At 40.8% G+C, this 27371-nt stretch overlaps 1 protein-coding gene and 1 long non-coding RNA gene across 6 annotated transcripts in view; one reads left to right on the forward strand and one right to left on the reverse strand.

Moving 5' to 3' along the window:
* ANO8 (anoctamin 8) overlaps positions 1-27371 on the reverse strand; it is a 122917-nt gene that overhangs the window by 10607 nt on the left and 84939 nt on the right. For 4 of the 5 annotated variants that reach the window (XM_088478411.1, XM_088478412.1, XM_088478414.1 and 1 more), the window contains exons 8-15: positions 15272-15433; positions 14976-15128; positions 11546-11672; positions 11256-11311; positions 10896-10970; positions 3951-4679; positions 3476-3667; positions 2731-2862 (exon numbers count right to left, since the gene is read on the reverse strand). In XM_088478411.1, the coding sequence (XP_088334537.1) occupies positions 2731-2862; positions 3476-3667; positions 3951-4679; positions 10896-10970; positions 11256-11311; positions 11546-11672; positions 14976-15128; positions 15272-15433 (1626 nt within the window). Of the gene's footprint in view, positions 1-2730; positions 2863-3475; positions 3668-3950; positions 4680-8322; positions 8467-10895; positions 10971-11255; positions 11312-11545; positions 11673-14975; positions 15129-15271; positions 15434-27371 lie in introns of all 5 variants that reach the window. The other variant, XM_088478415.1, reaches the window with a different exon arrangement.
* LOC148517547 (uncharacterized) lies at positions 172-9757 on the forward strand. The gene is made up of 3 exons (XR_015879265.1): positions 172-314; positions 5617-5773; positions 9519-9757. It is a non-coding gene; the product is annotated as an uncharacterized LOC148517547 (long non-coding RNA).

Here is a 27371-nt window from a genome sequence, read left to right on the forward strand (position 1 = left end):
GGCAGAGCAGGTCTGTGTGCTGATTACCTGCTCTCCTGAGGTGACTGATGAGCGGCAGCACTGATTATATGAAGTCCGGCTGACGGCTGTAGCAGGGACAGAAAGCCGGAAGTTTACTCCAGTACATGCTGCAGAGGGCTGTGACAGAGCAGGCAGTCCCTCCTCCCCATAAGGTGAGCTGTGGGCGGCAGCCTGAGGACTGGTCCCTCCCAGGGAGCACTAAGCAGTGGGATAAGAGGTTGACTGGACAAGGAACGGAGGCAGAGCAGTGACTCTTTCACTGACAGACGTCTTTTATGACACACCGGAGCAAGGTCTGTAATAAATTACTTATCACAGCTCTATACATCGCCCTACAGCTAACAGCTCTAATCAATCACTCAGCAGCAGCTGTGATAAGGACAGAGAGGCTCTATTTAGTATTGGCTGCGTATCCCCACTGAACAGCTGTAGGGACAAAAAAACACTAAAACCTTAACTAGTTAAGGACTGGATGTACTGAGTGCAGGTCAGACTTTAATTACCTGCTCACCTTATTGCAGTATCCCTGAATAGTCTAATAGCTTGTAAAGGATCTTCTGCTACAGGACATATGCAGGCAGGTGAAGATAGACAGCACAAACGTTGACATACTCCTTAGTAAAGCCATTAAAAGAAGCAGCATAAGTACAGCTATTACACAGCTATTGCATCACTGCAGGCAGGTTTGCTCAGTCACTATAGAGTACACTAACAGCCAGGATTACCTTCAGCTGGAGAAAACTAGATATTTCCTTCATTATTTTAAATTAACCCGGGCAACGGTCTGCAGCATACCATCAGCCAATGCTTATATAACCAACTAAAGTAAATTAACGTGCACCACCTCTACCGAACACGCTTGACTAAAGATAAATTACTGCCAGAAATATAGTTAGAGAATTTGAGTTGAGAATACTTAGATAAAGAAGTGTTTTGTGAATCTTGGATATATGGTAACATTCATTCCTGTTTATAATATCGTATGATATATGTTTAATTGTGTGTACTTGTTAGGTTAACCTACTTGAATTCCCCAGCATCTCCACTTTGCTGTTCTCTTCGTTGAAATGAGTCTTCAGCTATTCAAGTGTTCCAGTGAAATAAAACTTTGTTGTTCATAGTGTGATTTACTAGTAAATATACTGATTGGGAATTGCCTTTTTCTGAGTTTTTCACATTGTGTGGAATTGCCTGTTTAATAAAATGTAAACCTTATTTGAACCTAAACTGGTGACCATGTATGCCTGTATCTCCTCTGAACCTCTCTAAACTGAGAATGAGAACCAAGAGACCCAAGATCTGGTAAGAGTCGAGACATCATCCCGCACAACACTCTAATCAATACAAAGTTCGAGTTTGGGGTACCACAAATAGACCTCTGTGTTTGAAAAATTACAGTTAGGAGCCGATTGGTTGGTTCGCTCTCTCCACTTTATCACTCCTATCCAAGTCCCTATAGGAACAAAATTATGTTTCGTTCTTTTGGCATTTGTGGTTTTGAAGTTCAATCCCCTCCTCTTCTTCGGAAGTACAGAATAAAAACACACTCAGACAACGCTCAGTTTTAAATGAAATATACTGTAAGCTACTATATACAAAGAAAGGTAACATAATTCTAACACCTCCAGGAATTGGCTTGAGATGAATCTTTAGAAACTTAATATATCAAATGTTTGAACATTAAAAGCAATGGAAGCAGGAATAAGGACATAGTTGGATCACCACAGGAGGAAGGATCCCATCCACTTCCACATACTCTGCCCCCCCCCCAACAAACCCCGCACCCATTAGGGCTGCTTCCAGAAATTTCCTAGGCTAGTTTTCCATCCCAATCCGTCCCTGATCTCCTCCAATGAATTATAGCAATTTTCTAGCTGGAAAAGTACTACATATGAAATATGTGAGACACCAAATATGGTCATACAGTAGCACGCAGCACTGAGCATTGACTGTGTACATTCACTTATAAACAAAAGTGAAAAAGATGGCAATCCAAGTTATTGACTGTCTAACATCTGGTGTCTATCTAGACATTGTCTACCTATTTACTGTAAACCTTTCAATCCACATCCAATAGATTTGTATATGCAAGAATACATGTGAGAGGCTGCATTTATCTGGTTGACATCCTTACCACTGCAGCGTTAAGGGGCCTATCCATTAGACGACTTTTTGAACAACCAACCAAAACCAGGAAGTTTTGGTCAGAATGTTCAGAAAGTAGTCTAGTGGATAGCCGGCAAGAACCAGCGATGCGCGTGCACGCTGTGTCCTTGCCAACGCCGACTATCTGTGGAACATGCTCGTCAACCTGACGGCGATCGTCCACATGTTCACAGATAGGAGGTCGGTCTCCTGAACTGAATGACGCTCAGTGAACGCCATTCAGTGCGGGCACCGCACCTAGGCGACCTGAAGGACTGAACGCTAGTCGTTACGTTTTTCAGGTCGCCTAATGGATAGGCCCTTTTAGATTATGTACAGACACATATGAAGTAGATAGCCAGACAGAAATGCTGGAAAACAGAGCATGTCCTATTATTTTAATAAGATGTTGCAGTGCTTAGCAGTGTGTGGTTTCCAACATTTAGTTCTCCAAAACAACTGGGGAATGGAATTCAGTAATACTTATGGGCACAGGACCTAACATGCAACTGTTACACATCTAATTTAGAGCAGCAAGAATGTATATAAAACAATATTACAAACCTCTAGGACAACAATGAAAATGATAGCTGTTTCAGGGCCCAGCCAGGGTATCAGTCTCTGAAGCTGCCCACACTGTCCAATCAGGTAACAGTTCACGATAATGGCTATAACGCCCATTGCTTCCATTACATTCTGCAAAAGAAAGATACATATCTTATCCTCAAATATGACCATACATATATTTTCTTCAATTTATGAAGAACTTTATAATTTTGTGAAAGTATAAACAAGTTAAATCCCAATGAATAAAGATTAAAATAAGCCAGTAATATAGTGAGCAGAGTATAGAATATAAAGGGCATTGCTTTCAGCAGCACAGACGGTGTAATGGTTAGCATTACTGCCTCACAGAACTGAAGTCATGGGTTCAATACCCACTACAGCCCTAACTGTTTGGAGTTTGTATATTCTCCCTGTGCTTGCGTGAGTTTCATCCAGGTACTCCGGTTTCCTCCCACACTCCAAAAATATACTGGTAGGTTAATTGGCTCCCAACAAAAATATTAACCCTAATGTGTATGTGTGTGAGCATGTGGTAGGGGAAATATAGATTGTAAGCTCCACTGGGGCAGGGACTGATGTGAATGGCCAAATATTCTCTGTAAAGCGCTATATAAATAACTGACAATTAAAAAATTATTGCTATCAAAATAAATAGAATGTCATTCTGGGATTAGAAACAAGGGAATAAAATTTTGCTCTTTGGAAATCTCTCACATGCTGTCCACACCCACCAGCTCCTTACTTGCCACTGTCCTATACCGTCCACACGACGACCGAATGGTCTCTGTAGTCCACTGCACAGTTTGAAGGCATCACTGCGGATTTCAATTATATTATTTACAAGGGCACATACTGCAGCAAGGGGAAACGCAGATGAGAAGAGGACCACATAGCCAAACTGCACAAACATCTCTTGATAATCCTGGAAGGTATCCTAAAAGAAGCAAATTTAGATTTTAAAATTCGACTGCAAGCAATACAATAGGATGATGATGATGATAACAATCACAATCAGTTAGTTTGTGAAAAGTCACATTTGTGATATAGATGGAAATTATTTAACAATCTTTCTATATATATATATATATATATATATATATATATATATATATATATATGATACATTCAGTCATTATAAATAAATGGAATAACAATATTTGCTGCGAAACCTGCCAGGTATTAAGAAGCAGTGGTGGCATGAACAGGTGTGATCTCACCTCATAACTCTTCATACAACTTTCCACCTCAGCCTGTGTCAACTTTGCAGTATAATGGTCTTCTGGAGGGTCCATCCATGACTCTCGTTTCCGTTTCCTCTCACTCTCTTCTTCCTCCTCCTCACCTTCCCTGCCCAGCTCATGCTCCACGGGCAGCCTTTTCCTCCTCCTCCTCTGTGGCCTCAGCTTTACACCAGCTTCCGGTTCTTCGATATCCTGCAGCCCCACACCAATTTCTCTCTCGTCTTCATCATCATCTCCAAGCTGAAAAACTGAGGCTGGGTCACTACCTCTTTCAACCATTGTAGGGCTTCCTTCCTGTAAAAAGCCCACTTCATCTTGGGAAAGTAAGCACTCTTCCACTCGCTTTCCCCCTTTTTCCAGAAAGCTAACCCTCTTCAATTTCAGTCCACAATCCATGATGCTTTCTTCCTCTAGCTCCTCATCATCCGAGGCTATACCTTCCTCCTCCTCCTCTGGTACGCCACAACCTCCATTCAAGCATTTCTTACGTCCTCCTGCGCCAGGCTCCATGGGATCCCCTGGCGACCTTGTAGGACGCTGAGGGAATGCATACTTCTGCACCAGCCTCCTTAGTGCATACTGTACAAAGAGCCAAGCTGATCTTGGATTTATTTCCCCTTGCTGCACCTTCTGGTACAGGTGCGGTTGCGAAACCTCCTTTATGTTTTGCAGAAACTGGCGTATTACCAGGAGCGTGGCCAGCATCTGCATGTATGGAGACAACAACGTACAACTGAGTGGAATTCCACATCATGGGTTTTACAAAGAAAGCAAATAGTCCCTTCCTTAAAGTGAAACAAAAATGCAGAAATTATAAAGCATGCTACCAAATACAAATGAAAAAGTTAAGTAAATTCAACGACCTTACTAAAAAAAAATTAGAAGTAACAGCTCCAGAGGGTCCATAGGCCAGATTCAGAGGTATACGCTATTGCTAAAGCAACTGCAATCCTGTACACAGCGGCTTGAACATATGCAAATGTCTCAGATGGGCGGCCATCAGTCAGTATGTGGCCCAGAAGTTGATTGACAGCATGCCAGGGCGAATTGCAGAGGTCTTGAAAAAAGAAGGGTCAAAACTGCAAATATTGACTCTTTGCATAAACTTATTGTAATTGTCAATAAAGGCCTTTGACACTTATGAAATGCTTGTAATTTTACTTCAGTATACCATAGTAACATCTGACTAAAAGGTCTAAAAACACTGAAGAAGCAAACTTTGTGAAAACCAATAATTGTGTAATTCTCAAAACTTTTGGCCATGGCTGTACATTACAATATATGCTTTAATATCATTGACTGAGAACTAGTGATCCTGGATGCATTTTAAACAGATATATATATATATATATATGTGTGGAATGGACCGGCACTCTGCTAAATTTGACAATATACACAGTCTATTTGTGAAGTATGCTATATAATATTATTTTGAGAAAATCTGTAGTAGACACACTGTGGACTTATTCTGCCTATTTATATATTCATATATTTCATCAATATTATTCTTCAATATATGATATTCTGTATTATTGCAGTTTTGTTTTGCATATGGGAGATAGAGGATCTATTTATATTATATACAAGTACACTTTCTTGGTGAGGTGATGGTATATTTTATCTTATTGAGGTTTTCTTATAGTTTTCTAACCAGTCCACCCAGCGTCGTGGTTGCCATGACTACCGGATGTGAATGGCTGCATGACGTCACTAGCTAGAGACGCGGCGGAAGCAAGATCTTGACTCCCCGGACCTCAGACGTGACACACTCTTGGTGGGCTTCTTTACATCTATTTAAGGTATGTAATTTAAACTGTTATTGATACTTACACCTTGACAAAGGGGCATTCCAAGCCCCGAAACGTTGGTTTTATGGATTAAAGGCACGTTTGTACAGTTTTGAAGTCTCCGAGTGCTGCTGCTTGTTTGTATCGCTCGTGTGTGTGTATATAATATATATATATATATATTACACATACACTATATTATATTATATATACACATATATACACACATATTATGATGCCTTCATTATCTATCTTGACAAAGGTCTTTAATGACCAAAACATTTACATTGTGAAGATATGTAAGCAATGAATCTTTTTTACTCATGATGTTCAGTGCCCCTCTAAATATATATATAGTTTTATTTTAAACAGTAATATAACTTTGTGTTCTTGTTAATAACCTGTTTAAATCCAAGCCAGAGCCCTGAGCCCTATTTTCTTTTGAAAGAGCTATAATCTAAAAAACATACATATAAATTTATATTTTAAAGTATTTAATATACCCACTGTAGCATGGGCGTAACTACCATAGGTGCAAGGGGTGCAGCTGCTATGGGGCCCAGAGCTGAGTTACATATACATGTAACTGTATATAACAGTTACATGTGTTATATACATTTGTTACCATTGGGTTGTACATTGAGGCCCTTACACACTTTTGCTATGGAGGCATAAAAATACCTAGTTATACCCCTGCACTGTAGTACAATAGCTGACAAGACACAAATAACATATTATGCTCTGTCGAGCCTGTTGCTGTCATTTTCTTTGCTTCAAGAGTTTTAAAATATAACCATCAGTTCCAAAAAAAAGTATTACTGGCTGCACGTAGTATGCGGCTTTCTGATCACTGAAGATGCCACTCACAGAAACCCCCTGGCAGTGTGACATGTGCAGTTACAGAGGAGGAAATACTCTACAGTAGTGGGACTCATGGGACCTACCGTGCGGCCCCTAGACATCCACAAACATTTCAGTAAGTTATACATCACATAATCCATTCACTGGGACACTGCCATATTATGGCTACCACTGTGGTAAGGCAGACGAGCCACTGTAACATCCACCATCCCTTATAGTAGGCAACACATATCCCCAGCGACACACACTACCAAAGTACAGAACACACAAATAACCTATCCTGTATAACGCACACTAATCCATCCAACATACTGTTTGGGTGCAGTGCGGTCACCTCCCCTACTGTAGATCAATAATTGTGTATTGCTCTACATCATCATTACTCCTGCTGAGAAACTACACACCTTGGTTGATCTCTCTCACATGTAAGATTTAAGCTTATGTTTTTTTGGCATAGCTATGATAGCTGTAAATACAATCCGCATATGACCATGACAGGCCTATTTTACCCAGAATACTGACAGATACCCAGGTAGCCCAGCAGCCAGATCTGACATTTTCAGGTGTGGGCATAGCATATTGTAAGATAAAAAGCAGGTATCTCTCAAATCGCATTTCACAATACTATTTTACTGGATGGTAACTGTCCTACCAATGTCTATTAGAAATATGAATTCCCTTATGCCTCCCTACCAATAATGCACATTCTAGGACAAGTGTAAATGGAGAATAAGAAATTAGTGAGCCCCTCCAGTCCTTTGCAGCAAAAATGGTTAAATAAATACATACCCTATGAAACTGATAACTAAGGGAATGTCTGAAATGCAATTAAGCATGTTTACGTTCTTATAAAGTAAAAAAACTGCAATATTTGCTTGAGGTGAGCCAATACGTATGATAAAAGGTAAAAAAAAGCAGCTTTATAATAACTTTAATATAACACACATATAAATAGCATTAAATATTGTAGCCAGAATAGTGTTATATTATAAACAATGTTGGGCAATACTACACACATTTGTATATTAACCCTTCTGCTGCACGGGAGGTTTCTGCCCTCCCTGAGCTCGCCTTAGAACACCTGCGTTGCGATTTGATAGGTGTACAGCCCCAGCCAGTCATACTCCCTACATGCCACTGCTCTGGATATCTTTAACATGCATTATTCAGCACCTGTATGAATAAAACTAAAGTGGATCATATTAAACAGGTCAATAAGAGCTTAAACACAGCCTCAACAAGCAGTCTTTCTTGCCTTAATTTTTATCCATGAGCTGTGCATCATGTACTCAGCTATGCTTTTAATATTAGCAACAGGCTTTCTTTCTCCTTCAGGCACTGATAAGGCCTAGTACGTATAAAAAGCTCACAAAATCCCATTTTATCCTATAAAGCCTGTAAATCAAATGCAGAGATTATTGTAGATCACAAGATGGGATCTGCAGGAAAGCACAGGAAATGTTTTTTATCCTTAACAATGTAGTGTTCCCATTCTTGCTGAACATTTTTTTAAACAATATTACAAGTTAGACATTTGTGCAATTACCTAAGTGTAATTAAAGTAGACAGAAAACTGGTGGCAACATATGACCCTCATGCTGTTGCTGACCTAAAACTACCAGGATGCTGCTACCCCAGCAGAACAAGCCTATATGTCCATTGCCCCACAGAATGCCCCATCCCACCGCCCAGTCTCATACTTTAGACTTGAAGAAGCGTCTGGCTGATCTGAGCAGTGCCCTGAGGACGATGAGGAACAGGTGAAACTGGAGGGTGAGGAAAGGGAGGAGGGCACCTTTAATCTGACGGGTGAAGCTTTGGGGTAGAGAGAAAACGAGCAGGAGCTGCAAGGAGGTCAGGAAAGGGAGGTACAAGGTGGAGGAAAAAATAAGGGAAAAAAAGAGAAAAGGAAAAAAGGAGAATAAACAATGGAAAGTAAGAGTAGAAAAGGAATAGAAGGGTTAAAGCAGAGTCACATGTTTGGGTCCAATGAGTTAACCATTTATTTAGCATGAGAAGATATCCATCAACCATATACATGTTGGATTGAGCAACTCAAAGTTATAGATTGTTTCTAGGACTATTTTTGAGTTTCCATTATAGGGAGAGTGTTCAGGTTGGAAGGAATAACAGGATATACAGTAGCACTAACATGGCACTGGCTGCTGCTAAACAGCTGAGGAATGGTTACTACAATGTTCTAGGTTTATTTTTTATAAATATGCTCTTTGTACGAATGCTTGCAGCATCTTTATAATGATTTTGCCTTGGGACAGGTCCACTCTAACAAGTAATATGTGTGTGTATGAAAAAGAAGATGGAGAGAAACACCAAATTACAAGTGGATCTATAATCCAACTCAATGGGCCAAATGTAATAGAGCAAGAATTTAGAAAATGTGAGCGTTTAGCAGTAAGCTCTCACACTACTATTACATTGGTCAAGTTTTATCTTCAAAATGGGAAAACATCTGGATGAGAGTTTAAATCGTGAAAAAAAATTTTATGTCTGAAAAACATGCGAGTTTACATGTTCTCGGTCTCTATTACATTGGTCGAGTTTAAGAAGTGTGAGTGTTTACTGAAAACTTTACACATTTTATAACCTCTCACCCTATTACATTGGTCGAGTTTAAGAAGTGTGAGTGTTTACTGAAAACTTTACACATTTTATAAACTCTCACCCTATTACATTTTGCCCAAAGTGTCAGCATTATGTTTGTGTGCCGCATACTTAAAGTATAAAAAAAAATGTATTTGTAGGGTGGAAGGGAATGTTTAATCACACATACCCAGCCGTTATATAAATATAGAACCTACAATGCTTATAAACATTAAATGTATTTGATCTAATATAATCTACCAACTGTATATAGTGGCACATTTCTGTCTTTCAGCTCCTCTGTACCATAAACAACCTAGTAGTCTAGCTGAGACGCAATGCTACAGAAGCCTTATTCAGTACTTTGTGCAGTCAAGAGAGGGTTTTAAAAAGACAGCTTCATGATCCTCAGTGAGAGATTTGTGATACTGGACAAGACACCAATACCTCCCTAACAAATTAGTTTCTTCAATACGTTTACTGAAAGAAATTTCACCCAACTAGAAGAGTCAAGTCATCCATGACCCGTTACTGATTAGGCTGCTGCAGCTGTCCAATAAAGTGAATTTGTCTGACTAAATCTTGCTTGAGATTTAAAATGTAAATACAGAGCTCAGAATGAATAGGGGTATGAATGTGAGATACAAAGGGAGAACTGGTCACATGTGAGTCTGCTTTAAACCATCCACTGTTGATCAAGATGTGGCCACACAATGACTTTCATGCAAGAAAACTTACTACATGCACACACTGCAGTAATTAGGTCAAAGTTAGACTATAAGAACCCCTAAAGATCTGATTTGAACTACAACTTATTAGTTAAACCATACTATCAAATGATAATGCCTTCTCTATCTGTAACTGTTTGCAAGTAACGGCACAATAGGTTTGAGTGTCGCGCCTGCTGCCACCCTCTGTAGTAGCACCATAATGTCTCAGATGCTTAACAGCAATACCTACTGACTACCTATGCAGTCATTTTTGAAAGTCCATATCAGAAATAACAGCAGTTAGGAGGAATCTTCAGCTGCTGCAACTTGGAAATAACTAGCAAGGTTTTTGGTCAATGTTTTGTGAAAGCTAGACATCTTTAAACCAATTTTATTTTCCAGACATTGATTTACTTCTACCCCATTGAATAGTGATATTAAAAGATAGTTATGAGGCTAAGGAAGTAGTAAAAGATTGGCAAAGTAAGGGGGTTGAATAAAGGAAAGTGTGCAATGCCACCAATAACATAGCAAAACATCTTCTGAAGCTAGCTGGAGCGTAAACGATCATATAATGTAACAGTGATATAATAAAGCAGCTAATATAATAAAATTAATTATACATGTAGCCTGCTCTCCAAATCACATTTATTTTTCTACTGAAGAACATCAAAATAAAATATCAAATATGCATAATATAAAACTATCCAAATTTCTATCCAAGACTCGACAGCGAGTCACCTGAATAGTTCACTTTTAAACAGATCATGTAATTGGACAGTTTGTACGTTACATACTTAAAAACACATGCCATATTAGTACACTGGTCATACATATTGGGAATACAACACACAAAAAGCATTCTAGTAAGTAAAGGTTCACATGTCTATGCTCACAAGGTCGACATATTAACCTAAAAATGCAAATAAAGAATAAACTAGAAGGATGATGCAACCACTCACCTCCTTAAGTCGCTCCATGTCCTTGAGGTAGAAACCGATGTAGAAAAGACTCAGGTAGGAATTTACGAACTGGAACTTAAGAGGAAAACAGGTGCAAATGAGTTACATAGAACCATGAAAACCATCAATAAGAAAGCATAACATCATGTAATTTGTTTCAGTAAGGTTTATCCTTAAAGTAACAACTTATAGCAACTCTCATACTGAGATAGCACAAAATATATTATAGACAGTGGACACGATCCATTCTGTATTCCCCTGAAACGTGCCTCCCTTTTCCTGTCATGCTGGCATCTAGGCCAATGCCACACACTTGCTCCCAACCATATTTCCAACCCCTTTATTTGCCGCATTACTTACTAATACGATTTTGATGATTAGATGTTTCTCGTAGGCACTCTGTAACCGGTAATTCTCTACAAAGGAAGGTTGACAATTAAATAGTTGGAACTCAGTAACTGAAGGGAGAATCGTGTAGCCAAAAAGCAGAGAAACGAGGAAGGTAAAGAAAAAAGTTTAATAAAGATACAGAGAAGAAGGTCAGAGAGAATGTATTATAATGTGTCAAATACCAAAGAACAAAGAGAACAATGAGGAAACAAGGAAGAAGAGCAAGAATCTGACTGTAATATTAAAGAAAATATAAATACCCATATCATTTAACCAGTATGCAATCTTCCTGTACACTTCATCACAAGAACTAACGATAACAGCCAAGAGGATCTTTGGGAAGAAGCGCACAAATCGTGGCAGTTCTCGGATACTGAGGACAAACTCCTGTAAAAAGAGCAGAGGATGAAGCCCTGGCCAATATGTGTGCACAGTCCTCTTTTATCATAAGCTGGGAAGCAGACGATGACCTGAAAGCAGACCCGTGTCTGCCTGTTCTGATTCCCCTGCACCAATGTGCAATGGGATACAGGTAAAGGGGACATCAGTCAAAGCAAAGAAAACATATCAGTGTTTCTATATTCAATGTAACCCTATGTTACAAATCTAAATGAAAAATTACCATTTGTACCTTAGATAATATAATAACAGTATTCTGTGGCAGGTGCTCCAGTCTTAAATTCCAACATATGTTTTTGTACATTATTTTAAACTAGGGATGTGCAGGCTCGGATTAGTTAATATTTTCCCGCCAAATTCTGAGGTTTCCCGCCAAAAATCGGGTCTCAGAAAGAGGCAATATGTCATCTTTCATGGGCTTTTGTTCAGGAATGATGATGTTTGTCCATGAAAGATTAAATTTTGCCTCTGAGATACGATTTTTGGTGGGACAAATCCGAATTTGGCGGGAAAACCCAAAATAATCCGAGGCTGCACATCCCTATTTTAAACCCAGACAGCTATTTTTGCCAAAAAGACCTGAAGCCTATATGCTACAGTGTGTTACATAAAACAGAGTATAGAGCATCTAGCGCTTACCTTAAAATAAAAGGTCTTCTCTGTTGACATTTAATTTGTATATGAACTCAGCATACTCTCCGTGCTGTACTGCCACATCTGCTGACATCAGTAGCAGTCAAACCCCCAGAGTAAGAAGCCAATTATGAGTCCATGCTGTTAGTAAATTGCATACACTATATAAATGTCAAAATAAGACATTTAAAAGTAAGATATGTGTTAGATGCACTCTATTAGACGGTGTATCTAACACACTGTTACACCCAGACAGGAGGAGCTTCAAATTACCTTTTTTGTCTCCATGGGTTAAATGGAGATCCACAACTGGTGAACATATCATTATAGTCAGGGTGTACTTGAAAATACCTATCACACTCTCATACAGCAGCTTCTCAACAGGAAACAAAGTACCAGAGACAAAGTTACATCACAGGTACATATGCACACATGCACTCGGCTATCAGGTTATAGCACGGCCTTGATATGTCCTTCAAAATTCCCCCCACATAGTATACAGATATCCCAAAGCATTTATTTAATTGAGTTTGCCCTCGTAACCTGCATGTATTAAATTAAGAGGAGCATGTAGGTACTTGGAGGTGGGAATTACACATTTCCTTTAAATACATACATTTGTGTGGAGGATATAAAATTGGAAGCATGTAAAGTTGGATTTAATCTAGTTAACAGTAATGAACCTGAAGTAAAATTCCTGGGATGCACAACAACATTGTTCCGACTCAAAGGGCAGAGTAATAAAGTTACTGAAGGCTACATAAACCAGTTTCCCTATATTCCAGCTGTACCACAATTTGCATTCTATGGGCTACAATGAAAGAAGCAGGTTACTGAATATGATTGCTATTACAGGGCCTGATTCATTACGAATCGCAATCGCATCTGCGATTACGCAGGTAGATCTGCAGCGTAAATATGCTAATGGATGCAATCACAAAACCGTCGCACAGCCAGCATAGTGATGACCATTACAGCTCTCTCATATCTTAATATCTTGCAGTCCTGCTTATACATCGAGTAACATCGGCCCCACACGCACAGGTCTGACCTGCCGCAGAAGCTGCAAGTCTTGTTGCACACAGTGAGTGCTCAAGCTGCATATGCTGTCTCAGTGGCTAATTTTTTGCACGCCCATGCAGTGGCGTTCAAATAGACGGGCACGCCTGGCCAAAGACCTGATGAATTAATATTCCAGTCAAGACTTAAGGTTCGATCTGATCTAATTCCGCCCTATCCGATACACTGCTCTGTATTGTTGGTGGTGGATTTGCCTGGCAACTAGCTGTGTGTTTGTCCACCTGATTAATTAAACGGTATTATACTATCTTTCGTATTGTTTTTCTCCCTGATATGTATGGAATGAGGAGAATATCCATTGGAAGATAAAAAGAATAAAGTGACCGTTGAAAGTGGAATACTTACAAGCACAAGTTGAAGGAACGATCTTTTGGAAAAAACTTGGAGAAAGAAGTACCCTTATAATTTTTGGATTAAGGGGCATATGTATCACAGCTTGATGTGAGATAAAATTGTGAAATATATATCACCAACCAATCAGCTCCAAACTATAATTTCTTAAACACAGCCAGCAAAATGTAAGTTAGAAGCTGATTGGTTGGTGATATATATCTCACAATTTTAGCTCACATCAAGCTTTGATACATATTCCCCTAAGACTTTAATATTTTATGTGTATGACTGCATAATTTTGGAATTGTATATTGGTGCTAGTAAGTTGTGCCATTATCCAATTTTTGTATATCTATGTTTTTTATAAGTGAGGTGTTTGGTGACCATCTCAGTGGTTTTGTGCAGCATGTAGTTTTTGAAGCACATGATTCACAATCTTTTAATACATTATAACAGTCTGAGGATGTATGGTGATACAAAGGAATATTAGTAATGCAAGTTCTTTGTCCAGCTTATAAAAAAATGTTTTCTTTGTGACATACATGTTATTTGTTATTGAGTATTTTAAATACTGATTCACGATTATTTATTGTGATTCATAAAACATTTTATGTTGAAGTTTGCTGGTACAATTGTTATTTTCTATCAATCAACCAGTGTCTTGCTTTTAATTGGACACATTGTCCTTACACCTTTTCTTTATAGGTTTAGAGGAGTACCTTGGCCTCCTTTTTAAGGCAGAGGTCTCGATCTGGCAGAATTGCTTATTTAAGTGTAGTTCTGTATTTGTGATTGTTCAGGTCAATCTCTATTATAGAATTACTAAGATAAACCTTTTACTATTGGTTATTTGATAGCACCTAATTATATATATTTTACACACTGATTTATAATGAGAAGAGCACGAACTACAATCCGATCTCTGCAAGTACCAAAGTCTGGGCTAGAGAAATCAGTCACGGATAACACAGATCTAAAAAAAATAATAAAACAAAATGTAATTTGCATATTACATACAATTAAGGAGTAGGTGTGGAGAAGTGCCCCATATTCCAGGCAAAAATTACATATCCGTTAGCAAACAATTACTCACTAGGAAAATATCTGACACTAAAATGTAATAAAATAACCTTAACATGGAATGATATTCCATCTAATCCTACTTAACATATCAGCCATGACATAGGGCCACCCTAATAGGTTAGCTGGTTAGTAATAGTTTGTCTTGTTGCACGTTTCACTTACCTGAAGCTCAAAGCAAGCAAGCATGACAACAAAGACGAAGCAGAGGCAGGACATGCAGACGGGCAGACTGATGCAGGACTGGAAAAGGAGACGCTTCCATGGGGGGTAGTGGAACTCTTCACAGTTGGTCACGGGACTGATCCTCTTGACACCCTATACAAAATTATCAATAGTAGTTACACATGCATGGACTACTGTCTGCTACACATTATTACATCTTAATCCCATGAACAGACCCATTGGAGTTTTATATTATAGTAGAAGCAGAAAAGCTTTTGATGTCAATCATCACTTACCCTGAACTGTGGCCGTGGCTCTTCAATAAATTCTGCCGGGGTATCTAATGTCCCCCACTTGTAAGCCAGCTCTGCTCCTCTGCGTTTCCACCCTTCTAGAAACAGAGTTGCCCAAACTACATTGAAGAGAGCAAAGACCACACAGCAAATGTCCTGGCTGGTCTGAGAAAACAGACAAAAACAATATCAACTTTGACTGGCGAAGGTGATCATGCTCTTTTCTACAGAGGAAGCATAAAATAAGGTGCACGCCCTAGCAGTTTCGTTTTTAGCTCTACCTGTACTGGATCTCAAGAGTTAATTTTGCTCTACATATAATGTATGTTTTTCAATCTGAAATACACTCACAAAACTAGTATCAGTGGTAATAAGACCTGAGTGGCCAAACTTGGCACTGATCCTTCATTTTAACCAGTGAGTATTTTGTCAATACACAGTAGTTGTCAAATGCTCAAACCCAGAAGCTAAAGCTGGATACACAATTAGCGATGTGTACACGAACAATATGTGGCCGGACAGATCATACTGCAGGTACACATTGAGCAATGTAATGAACGACGGAACGATCCTTCTTTCTTTCCTTCATTACCTGCAACGGAAAGTGGTACAATGAGTCTTCAGGTAACAGTGAAGCATGGTGGAAGTTCCTTGCAGGTTTGGGGCTGTATTTCAGCAAATGGAGTTGGGGTTTTGGTCAGGATTAATGGTGTCCTCAATGCTGAGAGATACAGGCAGTTACATATCCATTAAGAAATACCATCAGGGAGGCATCCGATTGGCTCCAAATGTATTCTGCAGCAGGACAACGACCCCAAACATACAGCCAATGTCATTAAGAACTATCTTCAGCATAAAGAAGAACAAGGAGTCCTGGAAGTGATGATATGGCCCCCACAGAGCCCTGATCTCAACAACATTAAGTCTGTCTGAGATTAAATTAAGAGACAAGAGGATTTGAACAAGCCTACATCCACAGAAGATCGGTGGTTAATTCTCCAAGATGTTTGGAACAACCTCCCTGCCAAGTTCCTTCAAAAACTGTGTGCAAGTGTACCTAGAAGAATTGATGCTGTTTTGAAGGCAAAGGGTGAACACACCAAATATTGATTTAATTTAGATTCTCTTCTGTTCATTCACTTTGCATTTTGTTAATTGATAAAAATAAACTATTAACACTTCTACTTTTGAAAGCATCCTTACTTTGCAGCATGTTTTCCACACCTGCCTAAAACTGTTGCACAGTATTGTATATGCGGAACTACCAGAGACAATGGAGGCACCTCCCTGAAGGGGCACCTCCTCCATTGCTCCAATGTCCACACAATATATTCACCCCACTTAGGAGTGTAACAATGGGATTGTCACAGCCGCCAGCCATATGTCATTTCTTTCAAGCTCCTATCAGTCCCAGCAGAGAGACTACCTAAGAACTCTAGAGTCAGACCTGTCTTGATGGAGAATTGCGGTGGGCAGTGCTATTGGTGGCTGGCACATTATTTGAGGAGGGGTTGAGTGTGGGCAGAACAGGAGCTGCTGGAGCCAATGGCATGAGGGGGTGGGAAGGAAGCTAGTTGCTGGGCTTCTGCAAAGGGAGAGGCTTGAAGACGTGTCTGTGGAAGGCACCGGTGCTTTGACCCGCCTGAGTGGCATGGAGGGGGTAAAAGACCCTGACTATAGATGTCCCATCCAAGGCACCACAGACCTTGGGAAGGGACACGGAACAGCCTGCAGCTGATGCTGAAGTATAAAGTAACAGGTAAGAATAACAAAGTAAGGGGAAGTGGCATTCAATAGGTGCAGGTGTATCATGGTGGCCAGGAGAGAACACAGAGGTGGTGAAAGAGAGAAAGGAGAGTCTAGTAAGGGAAAATTGCTAGAATGGGGCACAGATAGAAGCACAGACATGCAAAGGGGGTATAGATAGAGGTACAAAGAGGCAGAAGGGGGCCCAGACAGAGAGAGACAGAAGGGGTATATGTAGAGGCACAGAAAGGGGGGGGGGGGGGGGGAGACAGGGCAGGCGCTTCCACTAGGCGAGCTTAGGCAGCTTCCTAGCTTCCTCCGATCACCCCATTTGCTGGGTGCCCGCTGAGATTGTGTTACCAGCGGGCACCCGGCTCCTTCTTTACCCCTCTACTCCCCCGCCCCCTACGTCATGACGTCACTCCCATAGTGCCGAGGAGCGGACGCCGGGGATGGAGCTCAAGAGTGAGCTCCATCTTCCGGGTCCCGCAGTGCACTATGGGAGTGACATCATGACGTCACTCCCATAGTGCCGAGGAGCGGGCGCCGGGGACGGACAGCAGCAGGCACCGGAGTGAGGTTTAAGGTAAGTGTTATTTTTTTTTTAATGTGTGTCTATGCGTGTGCGCAGGGGGGAGGGGTGGTTACTACAGGGGGCCTTACTATTTTGGGCACTACAGAAGGCCTTACTATTGGGGGGGGGGGGGGGGACTACATCGGCCTTACTATTGGGGTGGACTACAGGGGCCTTACTATTGGGGGCATTACAGGGGCCTTACTATTGGGGGCCTTACTATTGGGGGCCTTACTACTGGGGGCACTACAGGGGCCTTACTACTGGGGCACTACAGGGGCCTTACTACTGGGGGCACTACAGGGGTCTTACTACAGGGGCCTTACTACAGGGGCCTTACTACAGGGGTCTTACTACAGGGGTCTTACTACTAGGGGCCCTACAGGGGCCTTACTACAGGGCCTTACTACTGGGGGCACTACAACTGGGGGCACTAAAGGGCCCTTACTACTGGAGGCACTACAGGGGCCTTTACTACTGGGGGCATTACAACTGGGGGCACTACTTTTAGGGGCATTACTACAGGGGGCATTATTACTACTGAGGGCACTGCATAAGGGGCACCATTAAAAGTGGGATTTAGTGTTTTAGGGGAACTACTACTGTGGGCATTGTATAAGATCTAAGTTAGGGGGGGGGGGCTTAAAAATTTTGCTATGGGACCCAAAAAGTTCTAGTTACACCCCTGATACTGTGTGTGTGTGTGTGTGAGACCAAGTGGGTTTGTGAGCATGGCTCCCCACACACTTATTCATACGGAGACCATAATTCTGCATTAATATGTATTACTATTGATAAGATGGCTTATTATATTGATAAGATGGCTATTTTTGTATCCTGGCATCCGGATTTATTTATTAAAGTATTGACTGCACTCCCTAATTTTCTATAATATATATATATATATATATATATATATATATATACATACACACACACACACACTTCTGCCTGTGCCCCCTCTTGTACTCATTTAGCCCCTGCACAGTTGGAGTGGCGGATAAGTTTTGTGTTAACCGCCACTCCACTGGTGCAAAGTCATTTTCACCTGAGGGGCTAAATATGTACTGGGGTGGGGTGGGGTGGGGTGGGGTGGGGGGGGGGGTGGACGTCCGGGGGCGCATCCAGAAGTTTTGCCTAGGGTGCCTAGAAGTCTAGCACCGGCCCTGGGGGGAGATGACTGTGAGGCAGAATGGGGCAGCACATACAGTGTATAGGCGTGCCATATCATCCCTTTAACTCAGGATGCATGTGAATTACACAGGTTCTGTGGTTGATTAAAACCAGATAAAATGGAGCCATCCAGCCACAAAACCTTTTGTAATTCATATGTAACCTGAATTCAAGGGATGATCTGACAAGCCTAAACATATAAAAGCACGGACAGACAGGTAGAAGCAAATGTGTAATTGGTTGGTTTAGGTAACACAATATTGTAGACAGATCACTTGACTGTTTTGTTTTCAAATAAAAAAATGGTGTAGAGGTGAGTGGGTCTGGACTCAGAGGGTGGGGTCGGACTTCTGCCAAATATAACAAGAGACGGCATCAATATAGTTAATGGTAGTAAGAGGACATAGGCCCGGCTATACTGACAGTGCAGCTGTGACAGTCCTTCATGCTGCAATGTTTACAATGATTCAGTACCTCTGAGCCTTGGAAAGATATTCTCCCTGTGTATGCTGTGGGCTCCAACTGACCTGCACCTATTCCTCTGCACAGTTGGCCACATATAGGTGTGTGCTCACTTTTGTGAGCGAAAAAGGAGAACTGCAGCAGATATCTCTGCTGTGGTCCCTCTAGATACATTCGGGGATACTGTAAATTTGCAGATGTCTCCCAAAAATGGTTGTTTTCTATTTTAGTGTTTGTGTGCGTTCACATGTATAGATTGATAGATAAGCACCACATTTATTTTCCCTTATTTTTTCCCTTATTTTCTTGGGAGGGGTGGGGGTGCCAGACTATAACTTGCCTCCGGGTGACTGGGATGAATTTACGCCACTGAACTTGGTTATATTTAGTCAGTAATTCAACAAAGACACTCCAAACTTGAAGAATACAAAAGGGAAAAAGCCACCCAACAGAACCACAGCAGACAAATCTGGACAAGATATCACAGAGAAAAAGAGGTGATAAGGAAAAACACTTCCCCCAAACCCCCTATGCTTAGTTTGTCATCATGTTTTGAGCAACTCAATAACTTCCAGAGTTCTGTGCCAAATCAAGCCATATTAAAATAAATGACAATGTATTTTCTTTATAATTTTTTAAAATCAGCCCAAGATGATGCACCAGCCATATGAGGTGGCAGCCTCCACATGGTATCTTTCCAGTGTAACTACTAAATGAAATGCAGACTGCATCCAGATGTAGACATACACTACATAGCCTAAAGTATGTGGTCACCCAAACATCACACCCCTATGTGCTGGTCATTCCTTCACACCCAAACTTTACAGTGGGCATTCAGACAGGACACATGGTAAAGTGTGATTTTTCACTCCAGAGAATATGTTTCCTCTCTCCCAAGTCCAATGGCAGTGTGCTGTATGCCACTCCAGTCAACAGTTAGCATCGAGCCTGGTGATCTGATGCTCGTGAGCAGCTCCTCGTGAATGGGAAACCCAATCCAATCCATGAAGTTCCCAACGAACAGTTCTTGTGCAGACGTTGCTTCCAGAGGCAGTTTTGAATGCGGTACTGAATATTGCTACTGAGGAGAGAATTTCCGATGCCATTCTGTCTGCTCGTGTGGCCTACTGCTTCACGGCTGAGATGCTTAGATGTTTCCACTTCATACTAACATCACTTGCAGTTGATTGGATCAGCTCTAGCAAGTAAGGCCCTGATTCAGAGCCGGACGCTCTGACCAGAGCGCTCGCTCTGAATCAGGGCCCACCTCCATAAATATGGAGCGTCCTCCTGGACGCTCATATAGCTGTGGGTCACCACCCACAGCATATACGAGCGTGCAGTATGATGGTCGCGATGGTCTTGACCATCGCGACCATCGCCACTGCGAGCAGAAGCCTGCGGTTGAGTTTTTAAACCACAGGGCCAGGAGTGATTTTGGCTCTATCAGAGCCAAAATCACTCCCACTGACATCACTAGTGATGTCAGTGGGGCCGGCTTCTGACGGTGGGCGTTCCCTTGGGAACGCCTGCGTCTGGCAGACACGCCCACCAAAGGGGGCGTGCTGTCAATCAACATCGGCAGCACGCCCCCTTTGATCAGACACAACGAGCGAAGGAAAGTCCTTCGCTCGTCGCGTCTCGCGCATGCGCACGACGGAGCTCCCTCCGTCATGCGCATATATATATATATAGAAAATCCAGAAAACCCGGCACTCAAAACCTTGGGTCAGGGATACTTGCTAGGGTGCCTTTCCAAAGGTGCATAACGCTTCCTCCACATAGCATAGAACAAACGGACGGCACTCCATAGACTTGGTTAAGAAGAATAAAATGGTCCTTTATTGAGCCGACGTTTCGGGGTTCCCCCCTTCGTCAGGGACAGCAGTACAAATGAAACAAACATACATGACAAACATATAAAGCCCCATAATCAGTCTATAATCAACTCACCTGTGGGACGCCAGCCTCCGACCTCCCGGACCAGCGAACGGAAACTCGGACGCTGAGCCCGTGACGTCATCTACCAGCGACCCACAGGAGAGCCAAATCATGTGATCCTGTCGCTTAGCAACCCTAAACACAGGGCGTTGGCTAGTGGGGGCAGCGAACAGCCTATGGCTCGGCATTGTGCACAGTTTAAGCATGGGGTGGCATCTATTAGATCTATTATTATAGACCATGTACCCCCCCCTTGTGAGGGGTGGCAATAGAAATAAAATTTTGATGCAAAAAGAGAGCCGGTGGATACATATGTTAGATACTATTGCCCCAAGGGGTCTGAATGAGACTCTGGGTTTGCAGTGTTTTTTGTAGTAATGTCTTTCCTGTATTTATGTAATTTTTTTCAATAGTGTTTAATGGATGCTTAAATCTAATTGTTAATCGGATCGTTTTCATTGAATCTTGCTAGCTGGGTAATCAGTGTATAACGCTTTGTTAGTGCCGCATATTATAATATTATGATGATTGCTGATTTTGTATATTGTTTAATATTAATAGCATAGCTGTTTTAATTCAGTGTCCTCAGCGCCCTGTGTTTAGGGTTGCTAAGCGACAGGATCACATGATTTGGCTCTCCTGTGGGTCGCTGGTAGATGACGTCACGGGCTCAGCGTCCGAGTTTCCGCTCGTTGGTCCGGGAGGTCGGAGGCTGGCGTCCCACAGGTGAGTTGATTATAGACTGATTATGGGGCTTTATATGTTTGTCATGTATGTTTGTTTCATTTGTACTGCTGTCCCTGACGAAGGGGGGAACCCCGAAACGTCGGCTCAATAAAGGACCATTTTATTCTTCTTAACCAAGTCTATGGAGTGCCGACCGTTTGTTCTATGCTATATATATATATATATATATATATATATATATATATATATATATATATATATATATATATATCTGTGGAGGTGACAGCTGTTGCTGCAGTATTGGATCTCAGTTGATTTGACAATAGTCCCGGAGACTGACAGAGAGTACCTGGGTGATAACCCTCAGTCCATTTACAGGCACCAGGCCCCTGTAAGCTCCATCACACTTGCAAAGGTACAGAAGCACCTCAAAATCCCAATGTCTTCTCTATCAGGTGGGAGACCAACACTGCACAGGAGGCATGGTCAGGCAAGTTGGTGTAGGCCACGTAAACTACAGCACCGGACCCAACAATCTGCATGTCACAGCAGAAGCTGAGATTCATCAGACCAGACAATACTACAAGACCACAAATAGAACTACTCATCACTGGATATTTTTGTGTTGCTGACCATTCTTTTAGAGAATCCTGATCTCTACAGGTTTTACAAATACTGAAACTACCCTGTTTGACACCAAAAATCATTCCACAGTCAAAGTTACTTAGAAGAACAGATTTCTTCCCTGTGTTGTTTGGTTTGAACAACAACTGAAATTCTTGACCATGTCTGCAAGCTTTTGTGTGCTGGTTTGCTGCCACATGATTGGCTGATTAGAGCAGGTATACCTAATAAAGTCACATAGAAAGGAGTGTCTGCGCCAAAAGCTGTTTTTTGAAATAACAATTTATTAAACAATTATTAGACTGAACTGTAGTTCTATAAAAACAATTGTAAAATATACTAAGTAGTATTCATTAGAAACAAAATATAACCAAACATTGTCTCAAAGTAAAATTCCTACTTAAATAGCCCAGTACACTCGCTATATATTAAATAGCATATGAACAGCATAAATCCGGGTGAGTATCACATGTATAAACTGAATGTCCTTGTTCAGCTTCCTGTCTTCTCATCCAATAATTAGGTATGTTGTTCATTCCAATATAAAATCAACACTATATAAGCATATTTGTTTCCAAACCACCGGAGGTGTAATCACATCATGCGGCAATTAAAATCAAGATAAACATTCATCAGTCCACCGGGTGGGAAATAAACGTGCAGCGCTGCAGACATGTATTGTAGTGTTTGTACCGCGGCTAGTCACAGGTGGCTTGTGATTTATACTCCATATAACCAGCTAAATTCATTCATACACACCTGTTACATATCACTAGCAATTAAAAACTAACTTACACAAAATTGATTTTACAATACTGGCTCTCGAAGACAGCTCATCATTAGAAAAATTAAAATTTTGAATTGTTGTCCATACTTTATTTTGATAGGCATTCTGCACTTTACTATATTGAATAGGGAGTTAAATCATTTTACGCAAATTGGGCTTTGTATTTAGATAATTTACCCACAGCAACTTCTGATATTTGAAGATACCATTTGGTCATTACTTTGACGTCTCACCTAGCTCTATTGTTCAACAAGACATTCTATTTTATACCTTTTGGCTTTTTAAGATTGTACCCGATATCGTGTCAAAAACGGTTTGGCAATTTTTCTTATTGTTTTATCTTTTTTTTTTTTAATCCAATAAATTTTTATTGTAGTTTACTTTTGGTACATGAAAGGTTACAACAATAGAGGAATTGTAAACATTACAATACTACTATTAAACACTAAAACAACAATACAAATAAAAAAAAATACAATTAAATACATGTGCGGTTTCTCTTCTGTCTATACAAGTATCACTGTGCAACTCACTTCCACCATATATCAAACTTTTAGGAAATACATTTTACTGTCTCAAATACATATAGTAATGACAACACATACATTTCTACAATTAAATTACTGAAAAACTATTTTTATAATTTGGAGCTATCCAATAAATGGGCAAGGAGTCAACACACACGATTGGATATATGGTGAATCCAGCCATCTATACCATACTCTATAGTATTTCAGTATTATATCCCTAGCAGTATACACATATTTTTCATGTGCGGCAACAGCTCTAAACCAAGATATCAAGGTATCAAGGTTTGGCCCAGAAGATGCCATCCAATCTCTTGCTATACATACTTTATTAAGCGTGCAAAGGTTATTAGTGTAACGCACAACAGGCTTGTCAATAATGTCTGCATCTATAACAGCCAGAACACATGCTGCAGGGGTAAGAATATCCTGAGGCACACCTGTAGAGACAATAACCCTGATCACGCTCTGCCAAAATGAATTCACTAAAGGACATAGCCATAACAAATGCCAGAAATTACCATCTGAGGAGTTGCATTTGGGACATTTTGAGTCCGTTCTACCCCCAATTCTCAATAACCGGACGGGTGTCATATATACCCTATGTAATATAAAATATTGTATTTGCTGATATCTTACAGACATAGTGGCAAGGCGAGGACTGGCAAGGGCTACACTCCAGTCATCCTCTGACAATACCCCAATGTCGTTTTCCCACTGTTGTTTTATGGATACCAAGTCAGACTTATGATGCTTGTTCAGTAAGTTGTTATAAAATCACAGATATCAAGCGACTAGAACTGGCAGACTGTAATAGAGTTTTAATAGGAGATTCCTGTATGGATAGAGGAACCTCAGAGAATTGGGCATTAATAGCATGCCTGAGCTGTAGATAACGAAAGAAAAAATGGTTAGGGACACCGAACTCTAGCTGCAATTGATAAAAGGATTTTAAGACACCCGTCTGAAATAACTGTCCCAGAGACACTACTTTCCACTGACCCTAAGCTTCTCCGACCTGGATGGCATAGCGTTCCTTGAGGCACTTGGCATGAGCCAGCGGAGTATCTGGATCTATGCCTTCTGCTTGCACTATACGCGAAACAAGTCTCCAAATAGTGATGGCCTGCCTAATTCAAGGGATATCAACTATTTGTATATTATCACTCAATAGTAGGCGTAATGGCGTTTTGGACTGGGCCAATACAAGGGAAGGTAGGGATTCAGTACTTTTATCCATTCCCATATATGTGCTAGTTGTGCAGCGTAATAGTATAATTTAAAAAGGGGTAACGCCAGACCACTACAATCACGAGGTCTGGTCAGTGTGTCTAATTTTATCCTAACTCTCTTATTGACCCAGAGTAGTGAGGACAATAGACTATCAATCTGTTTGAAAAATTTCTGAGGAATATATACTGGAGAGTGATTCAAAATGTATAGGATATTAGGTTGGAGGACCATTTTGACTAAATTTACTCTGCCCGTTAAAGTTAATGGCAATTTATCCCATATCGGGGCACGGGACTTGAGGTATTCAATCTGCGGTTGCACGTTCAATGATAAATACTTTTGCGGTGTATTAGAAATCCAAATTCCCAAGTATTTAAACGAGTCCACCCACTTCAGGGGAAGATCTATAATAGGGTCTTTGAGGCAGGTTCCCCTGAAAGGAAGGATACAAGATTTGTCCCAGTTAATTAGTAATCCTGAGTATTTCCCAAATAAATCGATAATTTCAATGACCTTGGGCATAGAGAACTCATAACGCGAGATAAAGAGTAGTATGTCGTCCGCGTATAGTGCAATTTTACCTACCCTAGGACCCAGCTGAAACCCGTAAATGTTTGAATGACCTCTAATCATACAAGCCAAAGGCTCAATAGCCATAGCAAATAAAATGGGTGACAGAGGGCAACTCTGTCTTGTTCCCCTATAAAGTGAAAATGCTGTAGAAACGAAACCGTTTACCGACACCCTCGCTACAGGATCCATATATAAAAGTTTTACCCACTTAATATAACCCGGGCCAATACCAAAGCGTTCCATAGTTTCCCACAAAAACAACCACTCGACCGAATCGAACGCCTTGGCGGCATCCAATGACACAACAACAGAGGTTTGTGCATCTGCCCGTTTTATTTGTAAATGTGTAAATAAACGGCGTAGATTGACTGCCGTAGACTTACCAGGCATAAAGCCTGTCTGATCAGGATGAATCAGTTGACTTATGACTTGATTAATCCTGGAGGCCAATACTTTTGCTAGGATTTTTACATCTGTTGGAAGGAGTGATATAAGTCTATGTGAATCGGGTTTGGTAAGATCCTTGTCTGGTTTAGGTAAGACAATTATTAATGATTCGGACATTGATTTAGGTAGTGTATTATTTATATACATTTGATTAAAGATCTCAAATAATTGGGGTACAAGTATTTTATTATGTTTTTTGTATACCTCGAGGGGGATCCCATCCAAACCTGGGGCTTTACCATTGGGAAACGAGTTTAATGCCACCTCAATTTCCTCTAGCGTCAAGGGAGAGTCTAAAAAATCCCTCGCCTCAAGAGAAAGTGTCGGCAATGGAATATCAGACAAGAATTCAAGCACTTCTGGTTGAGTATATACTAACCTAGATTTGTATAATTGTTGATAGAACCTTACAAACTCCTCCGCTATTTCTGGGGTGCGCACATATGTAACGGTATCTGAACCAACTAGCTCAACCACAGCATTAGTGACTTCTGTTCTATTTGAGCCAGGTTAGCCAAATACGAACCAGGTCTATCACCTGTTGCATAGTGTACATGCGAGTTAAATAGAATCTTATATTGGGCCTTGTCCATTAAGCAATCCTTCCATAATTTTTGGGCATCACAACATGCTTTTTTATTTGTTTCTGATTCATCAGATATATAGGCGAATTCTAACGATTTGCAGGAAGCCTCCAGATCCAAATCTGTTTTTTTATAAAAAGACTTTAAATTAGCAACTCTCTGAATTAAAGAACCCCTTAAAAATGACTTAAATGTATCCCAGAGAACAGCAACGGATACAGTGCCGCTATTTAATACAAAAAATGATTTCCAAGCGGCCTCCAACTTTGCTCCAGTGCCCATGCGTGAAAACCAGAACTGGTTAAATTTCCAGAATTGTTGACCCCGTAGACCCTCCACATCCAAACTGACTGTCAATGGGGAATGATCAGATATACCCCTAGTTTCATATAGGATCTTATGAACTCTTGGCAGTAAACCTGTTGTAACTAATGTCATATCAATCCTGGAGAACGATGAATGCGTATAAGAGAAGCACGAGTACTGTTTCACATTAAGATATCTCGTCCTCCAGGTATCTACCAAGCCCATTCCCCGGACCATACTTGAAAACCCGGCTCCCCTCCCCCGTATATCTGGAGCAGACCTGCTATGCCTATCTAACAATGGATCTAGTATATTATTAAAATCCCCCAGGCACAGAGCAGGTGTGTCCGGGAATATGGCCATAAATTCAGCCACCTTTTTTAGAACCTCATGCGAGTACGGTGGAGGAATGTATATCGCCAGCAATAGTAAAGATATA

The sequence above is a fragment of the Taudactylus pleione genome, unplaced genomic scaffold, assembly GCF_031769625.1.
Source record: "Taudactylus pleione unplaced genomic scaffold, aTauple2 ptg000214l, whole genome shotgun sequence".
NCBI classification, from domain to species: Eukaryota; Metazoa; Chordata; class Amphibia; order Anura; family Myobatrachidae; genus Taudactylus; species Taudactylus pleione.